This window comes from Papio anubis, chromosome 12 (assembly GCF_008728515.1).
Source record: "Papio anubis isolate 15944 chromosome 12, Panubis1.0, whole genome shotgun sequence".
Lineage (NCBI taxonomy): Eukaryota > Metazoa > Chordata > Mammalia > Primates > Cercopithecidae > Papio > Papio anubis.
In genome coordinates, this window is record NC_044987.1 from 77,880,032 (window position 1) to 77,894,765 (window position 14,734).

Sequence of the window (14,734 nt, forward strand, 5' to 3'; positions counted from 1 at the left end):
AGGTGATCCGCCTTGGCCTCCCAAAGTGCTGGGATTACAGGCGTGAGCCACTGAGCCCAACCGAACTTTAATATTAAATTGAAATTGCCGGTAACATTCTGAAACCTTTTCAATATTCATCTGTTTCTCATCTGTATGAAGACATTCTTTGATACAAATCTGCACATATTTGAGTAGGCAAAACAAAAATACATGTGGCTATAGAATAATATGTTTTAAGATACAAGAATTCTAAACTACATTCAAAATTAGGCCACTTAGTCATGTGTCAGCAACAAAGGACCCCATATGTATCCAGATGCCTCCCTTCCTCAAACTGATTATAAGCTCCCAGAGTGCAGGGACCATGTATTCTTCTTTTGTGTCCTCTTGTACATTTTTTTTTTTTTTTTTTGGAGATGGAGTCTCACTGTTACCCAGGATAGAATGCAGTGGCACCGTCTCAGCTCACTGCAACCTCCGCCTCCGAGCTTCAGGCGATTCTCTTGCCTCAGCCTTACAAGTAACTGGGATCACAGATGTGTGCCTCAGACTCCCAAGTAGCTGGGATTACAGGTGTGCACCCCCACGCCCGGCTAATTTTATATTTTTAGTACAGATGGGTTTTTACCATGTTGGGCAGGCTAGTCTCGAACTCCTGACCTCAAGTGATCCACCCGCCTTGGCCTCCCAAAGCGCTGGGATTACAGGCGTGAGCCACCACAGCTGGCCCCTCTTGCACGTATTCTTTACCATGGTGTTGGGTACACAGAAGAAAATACAAAACCTCTCACACAATTCATAATTATATTTGGTAAGAAAGGGGAAAACATACTTGCCATAGTTAAGTTGAAAAACAGAAAAGTTTTAAATTTTTTTTTTTTTTTTTTTTTTAAGATAGTCTCGCTCTGTTGCCCAGGCTGGAGTGCAGTGGTGTGATCTCGGCTGACTGCAACCCCCACCTCCCAGGTTCAAACAATTCTCCTGCCTCAGCCTCCCAAGTAGCTGGGAGTACAGGTGCCTGCCACCACGCCTGGCTAATTTTTGGTATTTTTAGTAGAGATGGGGTTTCACCATGTTGGCCAGGCTGGTCTCGATCTCCTGACCTTGTGATCCACCCACCTCAGCCTCTCAAAGTGCTGGGATTACAGGCATGCACCACCACACCCAGCCAAAAGTTTTTATATAAGAAAAAAACACAAAACCATGAACTGTTTTATGAAAAATATAAATACATGTGGACAAATTAAGGGATTTTTAACAATGTTTTACTTAGATAGAAGGGTGATAGGTGGATTACTTTCTTTAAACATTAGCCCGAGTGTTTTGAAAAATGTGTTTTGGCATATATGTTTTACTTAGATAGAAGGGAAATAGGTAGATTACTTTAAAAATTTGGTTACATTATTTGTATGAACTTACTTAACTTGGAAACTTAAGGAAGGCTTCCTGGGAGAGGTGGCACTCAAGCCCAATCCTAAAGGATAAGCAGGAGTTAGCCAAGTGAACGAGTTCAGGTAAAGGAAGCAGCAGTTCCTAAGGTAAGGAGGCATGAGAGTGCATGAACCATTCAGTCAACTGCAAGTCAACCATCTGACTAGCATAGAATGCCTGGGAGAATGGGAGAAGATGAAGCAGGAAATAGATCTAAAGGTCCTGTATGTCATGTGATTCCTCCCTAGGCTGTAGCTGTCGCTTGTCTCTGTAATACCTGAAGAGAATATTTTATTTACACAACTGCTACTCTTATATCTGTTTCCAAATCCTAATGTTGCTTTACTTCAAAGAGTATTTTTATATGTCTTTCTGCCAATTTTCTATTCATCACTGTCTTGCCAATCACTGTAATAATAGCTACCATTTGCTGTGTGTTTGCTCTGTGCCAGATACTGTACTAAATGCTCTAGATAAATTATCTTAAGTGACAGCAAGGAAGAGCACAGCTTCAGAGTCAGATTAGGGTTCAAATCTCAGTTCTGCCCTTCACAGATATGTAACCTTGGGCAAATTACTTATCTCACTGAGCCTTAAGTTTCCTCATGTATAAATCTGGATAACCACCACTCCTGCACAGAGAGTTTATAAAATTTAAATGAGATATGCAAAATATTTAATACACATAGTAGGCACAATAAAAAGTAATTATAATTGCAATTACTGTGATGGTATCACTTATACAAAAGTCTAACCAGTTGGTATCTGTACATGAAACCAGCAGAGGGAGCTTCTAATCCATTTCTGACACCAGGGCCAAAGTAAATATACCTATCCATGGATATAACTAGCTCTTCAAGAAGAGTAGAAGACAGAATAAAAAGTGATCACATGGTACCTCTAGAAGGCAGACAGGGAGATGGACTGGGGAGAAGTAAATACTTAACTTCAGTATTGGTAATGTTCTTAATTGAGTATGGATTCATCAGTGCTCAGTTATGTTTTAACACTAGCATTATGTGTGTCAAATATTACACAATACTACATTTATGCAATCTCACTTTGCATGCACCTACATCTCTCTATTTCTAGTTCCAATTTGAGACCTCAAGACAGAATTACTACATCTCTTCCCTGTGGTTTTATTCTACTTCTCTTGGACCTCTCTCAGAGTATGTCAATACAGCCTTCCAGTCATTTCCAGTATTAGACTCAAAGTTTCCTAAAGACAAGGTCAGGTTCTTACACATCTATATAGTTCTAACAGCAGTCAACACAGTGTTTATTGAGCAAAGCAGGTGGTCAATAAATGTTTCTGAAAATAAATTCCTATATTTGGGATGAAAGGTCATTTAATCAAACACAAACTGCTTTTTGGTAGGTTTTAAATTGTTCCTCTTTGAAGAGCTCACAATAACTTCTACTAGATTGTTTTCTTCCTTTACCCAAATATACTAGGTTAGGGTAGGTGATATATTTATCACGTCACATCAGCCTGTATTTTCTCTTTATGAGACTTGAGAAATTAATACAACCATATTTCATACATTCTCACTCATCCAATATTTATTGTATATCAACTATTCCTCAAAACTTGTAAAGTGGAGAGGCTGGTTAAATAAATTATGGTATATCCAGTAGTTAAAAAGAATGAATGAGCTCTATGTTACTGCGCAATCATTCCACAATCATATTGGTAAGTAAAAGGGCAAGGTGAAGAATGATGTATGATGTCTATTTCACATATGTGCTTGTCTATACATAGAATATTTCTGGAAGATTATAAAAGAGACTGATAACTGTGATTGTCCCTAGGGAGAAGGATTGAGTCTCTGGCATCTAAGGGAGACTTTTCACTGCATATCTTTTTGTACTTATTTTTACAGTGTGAATGTACTACTTTTTCAACTAAAAGAACTTAATAATTTGCACTCTAAATAAGGAGAAGGTCACACACAAATCAGGTAAGAACAAGCAGCAGGACAACAAAAGAAACATGATGAGACAATAGGTAGTTTATTACCTTATAGACTGAAATAGCTTTAGCTCAAAGGAGTGAAGAAATCACTGTGAAGTGATGTGATCAGGAAAAAACCTTTATTGTATAAGGGGTGCTTGACTTAGACCTTGAAAGATATCAATAAGATGGCCGAGAAGGCGAAGGAATTATGAGGTAAAAAAAGTGGGTAAATGTCCCTGTGGCAAAGCTGTGGGGTAGGCCTGGGAGACAAAAGACCTGGGTGCTAGTCCTTTGACCCTAAAAGCTGTAGGCTTCCAGGCAGGTCACTTTTACAATGCCTACATTCACTGGCTCCCTAAAACAAAATGTAATAGATGGTCCCTTCCAGCTCTCTCGTAACATGGCTATCTCCCAAACTATAATTGGGAGGAAAGATTAGGGTTATATTTTCGGGGTCCCTGAGTGCCAAGCAATGCAATTTAATGGTTTGGTCAGAGGAAGCCTCTGAAAGCTTCTGAAAATAACAACATGTTCTAGGAAGATTGAATTAATATGTGAGAGCACACAATAAACACTCTGTAAGTTTTGACTAATACTATTAATTTCACATCATTTATAGGGTAGACTAGAGGGGAAGATGTGAGATGTGCAATAACCAGGCAAGCAAGAGATCAACATGGACCAGAGGGTTTGGTCTATGTTGGGTTTTGAGTTTGATCACACCTGACAGTGTGACTGAGCGAAAATGCTTCTGAAGCTCCAAATGCTCCCTGACACTACACGCTAATCAACAGGACCCTGGAAAATGGTAGCAAGCAAGAACTTGGAGCAAATGTATTCAAGTAATGAATGTCTAGGGATTCGATCAATAGGATTGAGCCACGGATTAAAATGCTTTTCTTAAAAATTACATAAATACGGGGCCGGGCGCGGTGGCTCAAGCCTGTAATCCCAGCACTTTGGGAGGCCGAGGCGGGCGGATCACGAGGTCAGGAGATCGAGACCATCCTGGCTAACATGGTGAAACCCCGTCTCTACTAAAAATACAAAAAAACTAGCCGGGCGTGGTGGCGGGCGCCTGTAGTCCCAGCTACTCGGAGGCTGAGGCAGGAGAATGGCCTGAACCTGGGAGGCGGAGCTTGCAGTGAGCCGAGATCGTGCCACTGCACTCCAGCCTGGGTGACACAGCGCGAGACTCCGTCTCAAAAAAAAAAAAAAAAAAAAAAAAAATTACATAAATACTACATATTTTTACTACACAGAAAACTACAAATTTTTAAGTTACCGCTAACCTAGATATCATCAATGTTAATATTTTATTTTAATGGCATCAAAGTATAGATGACAGTTTAAATTCCAAGGAAATAGTTTTGAGAAGGTGATTTGCTTTGTGGAAATATGGTCTGACATCTATTTAACTTTTTAATGTGCATTAAAGTAAAAAACGAACTCTCAAAGTAAATTATCACCTCCTCACAGGCAGAGAGGTTCTTTTTGTTTCTTTTCTTTTTTTTTGAGATGAAGTCTCGCTCTGTCACCCAGGCTGGAGTGCAGTGGCGTAATCTTGGCTTACTGCAACCTCCGCCTCCCAGGTTCCAGCGATTCTCCTGCCTCAGCCTCCCGAGTAGCTGGGACTACAGGCACGCACTGCCATGCCTGGCTAATTTTTGTATTTTTAGTAGAGATGGGGTTTCTCCATGTTGGCCTGGATGCTCCTGATCTCCTGAGCTTGTGATCCATCCACCTCAGCCTCCCAAAGTGCTGGGATTACAGGCGTGAGCCACCACACCCAGCCCAGAGAGGTTATTTTCTGTATCATGCTCTACCTTGCAGCACTTACATGCTGAGTGAAATTAATAGTAAAGTACTTCAAATGATGAAGTAATGACTAACTTCCCCCAAATCACTTTCCAACTCTTCGATCGAGTATTCACAGATCTTCAAAATGTAATTTCAATTAGATTTATCTGGTTGAAACTTTCTGCGACAAGTAGTCCACATTTTTTATCCCATGAATATGCCATACTTAACTTTCTGCTTTTGCCTAATTCTGATTTCCCATTCCTAGAATGTTTTTCCTACTCTTCACTATCTATTAAAATCCTATTCATTCATCCAAACTCCAGTTCAAACTCCAAATGGCCTTTATAGAATTTTCTCTAGTAATTTCAGCCAATGTAAATGCTCACTCATAAGTATCCAGGCCGGGCGCGGTGGCTCAAGCCTGTAATCCCAGCACTTTGGGAGGCCGAGACGGGTGGATCACGAGGTCAGGAGACCGAGACCATCCTGGCTAACACGGTGAAACCCCGTCTCTACTAAAAAATACAAAAAACTAGCCGGGCGAGATGGCGGGCGCCTGTAGTCCCAGTTACTTGGGAGGCTGAGGCAGGAGAATGGCGTAAACCCGGGAGGCGGAGCTTGCAGTGAGCTGAGATCCGGCCACTGCACTCCAGCCCGGGCGACAGAGCGAGACTCCGTCTCAAAAAAAAAAAAAAAAAATATATATATATATATATATAAAAGTATCCAAGCACTGTAAGTGTATAGTACTCACTTTGGTACTTACTCAAATAGTATACTGTATCTTTATTGTACTCATATACTTAAATGAACAAAATCAGGGTAAAAAGCACTTTAATCACTGACTAACCTGGCTTTATAGCAAGAGAGAAACAATAAAGGAGTAAGGGAAGAGATTCTTAAGTCAAATAAGGAAAGCATTCCTTTGAAATAGGAAAAGGAGCTTTCCAATACAGGAAACTGAATGCCTTTTGTGGGAAAGAGCAAGTGGTTGGAGAAAAAGGCCATAGGGATAAACAATGAGTGAAAATTATGTTCAAAAAGCAGCAGACAGGAGGCATGTATCTAGGGAGAAGGTCTGAACTTGGGAAAGGTAAGCAAGGTTGAAGGGTGGGGAGAGTAAAGGGAGAGTTCTATAGGTGCTTTAAAGTTTATTTAAATGTTTCTTTCTGGAAAATTAAAGTTTTAAATTAATCCTGGACTCTGAAATTCAATTAAAAAATATAAAATCCTACTAAGTGGTCTTGTCTAACTTTAAATTTACTGAAAAGTAATTACAATCAGAATGACACATATGAGGAATTTATTCACAATATAGGGCCTGTTATACAGAAGGCACACTCAAATGTGGAACAAAGCCAATTAAGCCCACAATTCTGGGGTCCTCAGATATATGTGAATGCCATGACCACTGGCAATTTTGGTTATAACTAATAATAACGTACTTCTTTTTTTAGCAATGGGGTCTCACCCTGTCACCCAGGCTTGAATGCAGTGGTGCGATCATGGCTCACTGCAGCCTTGACCTCCTGGGCTTAAGGGATCCTCCCACTCAGTCTCCCGAGCCGCTGGGACTACAGGTATGCACTACCGTGTCTGGCTAATTTTTTATATCATTTTGTAGAGATGGGGTCTTGTTATGTTGCCCAAGCTGGTCTTGAAGTCCTGGCTTCAAGCAATCCTGCCTTGACCTCCCAAAGTGTTGGAATTACAGGCGTGAGCCACCACACCCAGCCTAAAAATGTACTTCTTACCTTTGTCTTCTCCTTGCTCGCCAATAACCCATACTTCTTTGCCTGAAGTCTGTGCCTTCAAAACATTTGTAATAATATACTGTAATCTCTGTGAATCCAGATTACATCCAATTCCAATCACTCGATTTGCAGGAAATGCACTCAGTTTCCATGTCACATAGGTCATGATTTCCACTAAATATTGCATACAAAGTAAAAAATGTAAAGGTTAAAAAATATATACTTCTAGCCTAGCTCACAAAATATTTATTATTTTAGTAACTATATTAGGTCCTCAATGTACTGCAGCATTATATATATATATATATGTACATATATATATATAGCTGGGACTATAGGCACGTGCCACCACGCCCAGTTAATTTTTGTATTTTTAGTAGAGACAGGGTTTCACCATGTTGGCCAGGATGGTCTCGATCTCTTGACCTCGTGATCCACTCGCCTTGGCATCTCAAAGTGCTGGGATTATAGGCGTGAGCCACCGTGCCTGGCCCATAACATATTTTTAATATACATTAGAAACACTGACAAGGTTTCAACAAGATACATTTTACTCTGTGTGTGTGTGTGTGTGTGTGTGGGTGTGTGGGTGTGCTTTTTTTGAGACGGAGTATTGCTCTGTCCCCCAGGCTGGAGTGCAGTGGCACGATCTGGGCTCACTGCAACCTCTGCCTCCCAGGTTCAAGGGATTCTCCTACCTCAGTCTCCCTAGTAGCTGGGATTACAGGCGTGCACCACCACACCCGGCTACTTTTTGTATTTTTAGTAGAGACGGGGTTTCACCATGTTGACCAGGCTGGTCTCGAACTCCTGACCTCGGGTGATCCACCTGCCTCAGCCTCCCAAAGTGCTGGGATTACAGGCGTGAGCCACTGTGTCTGGCCAAATTTTATTGTTAAATATATAATTGTCAGGGGTAGAAAATAGATAATTCCTAGAACAGTTAAGTGAGGATAAAAACTGGTACAAAAAAACAAAAAATAATTTCTTCTTATTGATTTGAGTTTTCTTTTACATCTATCTTAAACTGAATTTATCTTTTTTTTTGAGACGGAGTCTTGCTCTGTTGCCCAGGCTGGAGTGCAGTGGCACGATCTTGGCTCACTGCAAGCTCCGCCTCCCAGGTGCATGCCATTCTCCTGTCTCAGCCTCCCGAGTAGATGGGACTACAGGTGCCTGCCACCACGCCCGGCTAATTTTTTGTATTTTTAGTAGAGATGGGGTCTCACCATGTTAGCCAGGATGGTCTCAATCTCCTGACCTCGTGATCCACCTGCCTTGGCCTCCCAAAGTGCTGGGATTACAGGTGTGAGCCACTGCGCCCAGCCTAACTGAATTTCTATCGTTAAATTAAAATACTGATTCATATGCCACCTGGATTCAGTGTAGCATTATAAATGAAAACACAACTACTTTTTTCTTACATTCCAAAAGGATGTCAAGAATTAAAGAGATCAATGTCACTCAACAAATTACTACCAAAAAAAAAGTGAAATGTGTACAATACCCCTACATTGGGAACATTTAAAAAAAATCTGTTCACCAATTTGAGTCCAGTACAAACTAACTCTTTGAAAACATTTCTATTTTTGAGTATGACAATTCCAAAACAACCTGCAAAATACAAAATGTTAAAAACGTACTGTGGCATGCTAACATTTTTGACACTTCAGAATTAACAAAATATGCATATAAGTCATTGCATTTTTCTCTTGGGAGTTTAAACATCTTCTCACTGAGGAAGGTATGGCTTAAAACCTAGAACATAATATCATATTTCATTAAAAAATTGTATGCTGGAACCTTCTAGATCATGTTAGTCATAACAAATAACTGGTTGCCAGAATACTACACTGTTTATTATATAGGCAATTTTGCTGAATATTCTAGCCATCTCTTTATAATTTAAAGGTTTTGTTTGTTTTTTGGTTTTTGTTTTTTGAGGCAGAGTCTCGCTCTGTTGGCCAGCTGGGGTGCAGTGACGCCATCTCGGCCTCACTGCAACCACCACCGCCTGGGTTCAAGCAATTCTCCCGCCTCAGCCTCCCAAGTAGCTGGGATTACAGGCGCCCGCCACCATGCCTGGCTAACTTTTGTATTTTTGGTAGAGACGGGGTTTCACCATGTTGGCCAGGCTGGTCTCGAACTCCTGACCTCAGGTGATCCGCCCGCCTCAGACTCCCAAAGTGTTGGGATTACAGGTATGAGTCACTGTGCCTGGCCCTAAAGTTTTATGGTTTTTATCAATAATGGCAATTCTACTGATGCACTTGACCATCAACTTAATTTAAAATAAAGCATTTTACCTGGTTGAGATGCAATGAGCAGGACACTGTGTTGACTATAATGTCCCAGAGCTGGGACAAGGGCTCTGAACATATCCACATTGCTCTGTACCACATCAAGGTAGGACTGAGAACTACCCAAGGAGTTGACTGTGAAGATCACCACCTTGGAATGAGCAGAGGCAGACAAATCTAGTGAATGAAAAGAAACAGTCTGAGCTGAAGATACAAGATTTAATCAAGTTCTAGTTCACAATTAAAAGGTTGTTCTTTTCAACAGAGAATTTTTAGGCATGCCTCCCCATAAATCAACCCCATATCCACAAAAGCATACAAAATGCAGAGGTTTGCCTCCAAATAGAGGGTTAAGAGTAAGTGTTGGCTGGGTGTGGTGGCTCACGCCTGTAATCCCAGCACTTTGGCAGGCTGAGACTGGTGGATCACTTGAGGCCAGGAGTTTGAGACCAGCCTGGCTAACATGACGAAACCCCATCTTTACTAAAAATACAAAAATTAGCCAGGCATGGTGGTGTGTGACTGTAGTCTCAGCTACTCAGGAGGCTGAGGCAGAGATTCGGTTGAACCCGGGAGGCGGAGGTTCAGTGAGCTGAGATCTCGCCATTGCACTCCAGAGTCTTACGACAGAGTGAGACTCTGTCTCAATAAAAAAGAGTAAGAGTGTATCCCAATGGGGGAAGATAGCAATAGTAATAAACAAAATAAATTATGGGATCTAAAACCTACAAACAGGAACTGAGTTTTTAATATAAGTTACAATTTTAAGGGAAAATATATATTATGCTATAGGCAAAATGAACCTAAAATCAATTACACCATCGTTTCCTAAACTGTGAGTTTAGGCGCCCTAAAGCTCCTTGAAAGAAACTCGGAGGCCATCAGGGAGGAGTGGAAATAAGTAGGAAGAAGTCTGGTAAGCACAGCTCCAGGCCACTTACTTTGGCCTATCCAAGCAGAGTAGTGCTGCTTTTTAAAAATCTGTTTTACTTATCAAGGATTCTACTCTAAAGAGTGGTTTAAAAATCTCTAAATTAAATATCTTGGCTTTTTTTTTTTTTTTTTTTTTTTTTTTAATAAAGAGACAAGGTCTCACTATATTGCCCAGGCTGGACTCAAACTCCTGGGCTCAAGTAATCCTCCTGCTTCCGCCTCCTGAGAAGCTGAGACTTTACCGCACCTGCCTCATTTGTAAATATTGACTTTTCTTATACTGAAGGTACTTGGGTAACTACTACTTTCAATGGGAACTACAGGTCATCAACTGTTATGACTTAGGAAAAGCTAGTCTATGGAGTTCACTCTGACTCCAGAGCACCTTTGACCCTCCATCACATGTTATGCTGTTACAACTATATTACTCACCATTGCACAGTGTGTTTTACAGTAAGTACATGCCCAAACCGTGGCCAGATCTTACCAACATCAGAAATAAGAGAACCATAATAAAGTAATTAGAATGGCATCAGTCCATTCAACATTTACAAATGAATATTAGCCTCTCAGGGAGACAGCAGACTCCATTGTTTATATTCTTAATTAGGCCCCTAAGGCAATCTTTCTTCTTTTTTATGAAATGGAGTTTTGCTCTTGTTGCCCCAGGCTGGAGTCCAATGGCATGATCTCGGCTCACCACAACCTCTGCCTCCCAGGTTCAAGAGATTCTCCTGCCTCAGCCTCCCAAGTAGCTGGGATTACAGGTATGTGTCACCATGCCCAGCTGATTTTGTATTTTTAGTAGAGGTGGGGTTTCTCCATGTTGGTGAGTCTGGTCTCGAACTCCTGACCTCAGGTGATCCACCCACCTCAGCCTCCCAAAGTGCTGGGATTACAGGCATGAGCCACCACACCCGGCTAAGGCCATCTTTCTGAACAAGTTTCAGAAGGAAACATTTGTGCAATGTGTCCACTGGAGATGCATTATCTAATTTTACTTCCTATTCTGATACAGTTGTAGTGATGGCAGATCTAAACACTAAGTCCTATATTTTAATTATGGTTCCTCATGAGTCCTCTTAAGTAATTCCAATGTTGTAGGGTTCACAGTGGATACCTGGTGATGAGTCAAAACCTCAAAAATTAGAAGACATTAGAGCTGGAAGGGATACACTTAACAATTCCATATGTGTCAAACACTGTTCTAACAGTTCTCCATATATTTATTTGCTTAATCTAATCAACAATACACAATGGAGTATTTTACAGATGAGAAATCTGAGGCACAGAGAAGTTAAATAACCTGCTCAAAGTCATAGAGCTGAAGTGTAGAGCCAGAGGTTAAGCCCATGCAGTCTGACTTCAAAGTGCTACTAAACACTATGCTACATTTAGAAACTTACTACTACACCCTCATAAGGATGAGGAAATTGTTATGTGGAGAGGTTAGGTGGTCTGTCCATATTATGAAATATCAGTGGACAGTTCAATTTATAACTCTACAATCTGGCCACAGGCTATTGTGATTTCTTTTCTTTGCTCCTTTAGCTTCCTCATCTTCAAGGTTGACTTAGGAGTAAACAGTAGTGGCTACCTAATGTGACTGCTTTTCTTTTTTTGTTTTGTTTTGTTTTTTGTTTTATTTTTTTGAGACAGGGTCTCACTCTGTTGCCCAGGCTGGCATGTAGTGGTGTACAATCCCGGCTCACTGCAACCTCTGCCTCCCGGTTTCAAGCGATTCTCCTGCCTCAGCCTCCCTAGTAGCTGGGATCACAGGTGCCCGCCACTGTGCCCGGCTAATTTTTGTATTTTTAGTAAAGACAGAGTTCCACCATGTTGGCCAGGCTGGTCTCGAACTCCTCACCTCAGGTGATCTGCCTGCCTTGGCCTCCCAAAGTGCTGGAATTGCAGGCATGAGCCACTGTACCCGGCCCCTAATATGATTTCAAAAGTACAAGAAAGGTTTCCTACTCCAAAAGATTTTCCCATCAAGCTCTCAGGCCTTTAAATCAATTCCTTTATTTTTTATTTATTTACTTTGTTTTGTTTTTGTTTTTTTGAGAGGGAGTCTCGCTCTGTCTCCCAGACTGGAGTGCAGTGGCCCGATCTTGGCTCACTGCAAGCTCCGCCTCCTGGGTTCAGGCCATTCTGCCTCAGTCTCCTGAGTAGCTGGGACTACAAGTGCCCACCACCACACAGGGCTAAATTTATGTTTTTATTTTTAGTAGAGACGGGGTTTCATCGTGTTAGCCAGGATGGTCTCGATCTCCTGACCTCATGATCCACCCGCCTTGGCCTCCCAAAGTGCTGGGATTACAGGTGTGAGCCACCGCGCCTGGCCTTAATTTTTTTTTTTTGAGATGGAGTTTCACTCTTGTCACCCAGGCTGGAGTACAATGGTGCCATCTTGGCTCACTGCAACCTCTGCCCAGGTTCAAGTGATTCTCCTGCCTCAGCCTCCCGAGTAGCTGGGATTACAGGTGTCCATCACCATGCCTAGCTAATTTTTGGATTTTTAGTAGAGACAGGGTCTCACCATGTTGGCCAGGCTGGTCTCGAACTCCTGACCTCAGGTGATCCAACTGCCTCGGCCTCCCAAAGTCCTGGAATTACAGGCGTGAGCCACTGTGCCCGGCCTCCTTTGAGTTTAAAAGCCAGTATTTCTTTCAAAGTTTTCTTTTAGACATGGGGTCTTGCTATGTTGCCCAGGCTGGATTCAAATCCCTGGGCTCAAACAATCCTTCAGCCTCAGCCTGCCAAGTAGGAGGTACTATATAGGTGTATGCCACAGCACCCAGCTCAGTATTTCTTTAAATTCTCCTACATAAACTTGTGATGCAGGCTGAATTGGTCTATATTCATTCCCTAGAAAATTTACCTAATTTTCCTGATACTGGCTTTTGCTCAAATTCTCACTGCACTTACCACATGTTTGACAAACATCTGCTTAACTGTCTACATCAAACATATTATGAGCTCTAGGGGAGCAGGGGTTATTTGTTTCTTACTCATCTTTCCACCTCCAAGATCTAGTCGCATAGCAATTAGAACATTTCCCCCAACTTTCTGCCAGTCCAAATCTCCCCAGTCCCAAAAGAACCAGCAACTATCTCAATCCTAATCAGCTGAAAGCAATCTCTGTCTCTACCCAACTTCGAGTCCTCCCTGTCTGGACCACTCTCTTGGCATTAATCACATAGTGTCTCCTCACTCTCTTGTCATGAATGACTGTTTACATATTGCATGTGTTTTTTTATCTGAACTTTAAGCTGCTTCTGACCAAGTAGAGTCTTCCATTTCTATCAATCCCTTGCAGCAGTTCTTAAATGCTGAGCTAAGTGCCTAAGCATAACCTGGGAAGCTTAATAAAAATGCAGATTAGCCCATGTTCTGAAGATTTTACTTAAATATATAAGGGGAAATAGCTTCCAGGAATGCAAACCCCCAGATGATTCTGATGCACAGCCAGGTTTGGTTAGCATTGCTCCACAGACAACTAAGTTCCTTGTACCTAGCACTCAAAATCTTTGTCTGACTCTTCAAGTCTTCCCTTACAAGTTGATGATTTAATAAGGGAAGAAGATTATAAAGAGAATTAGAAAGAACTTTAAGCATGATTATACAAAGCTATAAATTACAAGGTTAAGGATCAGGATAGGACAGGCGCGGTGGCTCATGCCTGTAATCCCAGCACTTTGGGAGGCCGAGGTGGGTGGATCATGAGGTCAGGAGTTCGAGATCAGCCTGGCCAACATGGTGAAACCCCGTCTCTACTAAAAATACAAAAAAATTAGCAGGGCATGGTGGCACACGCCTGTAATCTCAGTTACTCAGGAGGCTGAAGCTAGAGAATCGCTTGAACCTGGGAGGCGGAGGTTGTAGTAAGCTGAGATGGCGCCACTGCACCCCAGCCTGGGTGATCAAGTGAGACTCCGTCACAAAAAAAAAAAAAAAAAAAAAAAGCATCAGGATAAAAATTCATTTGACAATAATGAATTCAACAAACCCCTACTAAGGTCCTGTTATGTCTCAGGTAATATGTTAGGCCCTAAGAAAACAAAAGTGAACATGATATTGTCCCTACTCTATATATCACACAACGTAGTACAAGGGTTAGTAAGGAGAGCTTCAAAATGAGACTGCCTGGTTCAAATATGAGCTGTCTCACTTAGACTTAGCATAATGGTAAAGTTTCTTCCCATGCCAAGAACTCAGTCAGCATCTGTGTTATAAGGACACAAGCCTCTCACCTCTTTCCCATTTCTATAGGTAGCCCAGAAAAAACTATATCCTTCCTGCTAAGCCAAGGTCTACAACCTAAACCAAAGGCTGGTCACAGTTATACTAAGGGATGATCAAATCAAGTATGTCAAAACACCCAGTAAATAATATTTCATGCTTTAATATACTACTGTTCTCAGATGAGGCTAATGTTATGATGAATGAAATATGAACTCATTTTAAAACAGTGCTGATTATTTAAAATACTGAAAGACCAGGTAACTCTGTATCAAATAATGATGTGTAAATACTGTGGAGAGCTATTGAAATATTCTAGCTACTCTATC

General features: G+C 41.4%; 1 protein-coding gene across 7 annotated transcripts in view; it reads right to left on the reverse strand.

Moving 5' to 3' along the window:
* The window catches only part of UEVLD (UEV and lactate/malate dehyrogenase domains), a 69,277-nt gene that overhangs the window by 7,840 nt on the left and 46,703 nt on the right, over positions 1 to 14,734 (reverse strand). For 6 of the 7 annotated variants that reach the window (XM_021925957.2, XM_021925956.2, XM_009186451.4 and 3 more), the window contains 2 exons: positions 9,237 to 9,407; positions 6,931 to 7,104 (listed from right to left, as the gene is read on the reverse strand). In XM_021925957.2, the coding sequence (XP_021781649.1) occupies positions 6,931 to 7,104; positions 9,237 to 9,407 (345 nt within the window). The remainder of the gene's footprint in view (positions 1 to 6,930; positions 7,105 to 9,236; positions 9,408 to 14,734) is intronic. The other variant, XR_004177498.1, reaches the window with a different exon arrangement.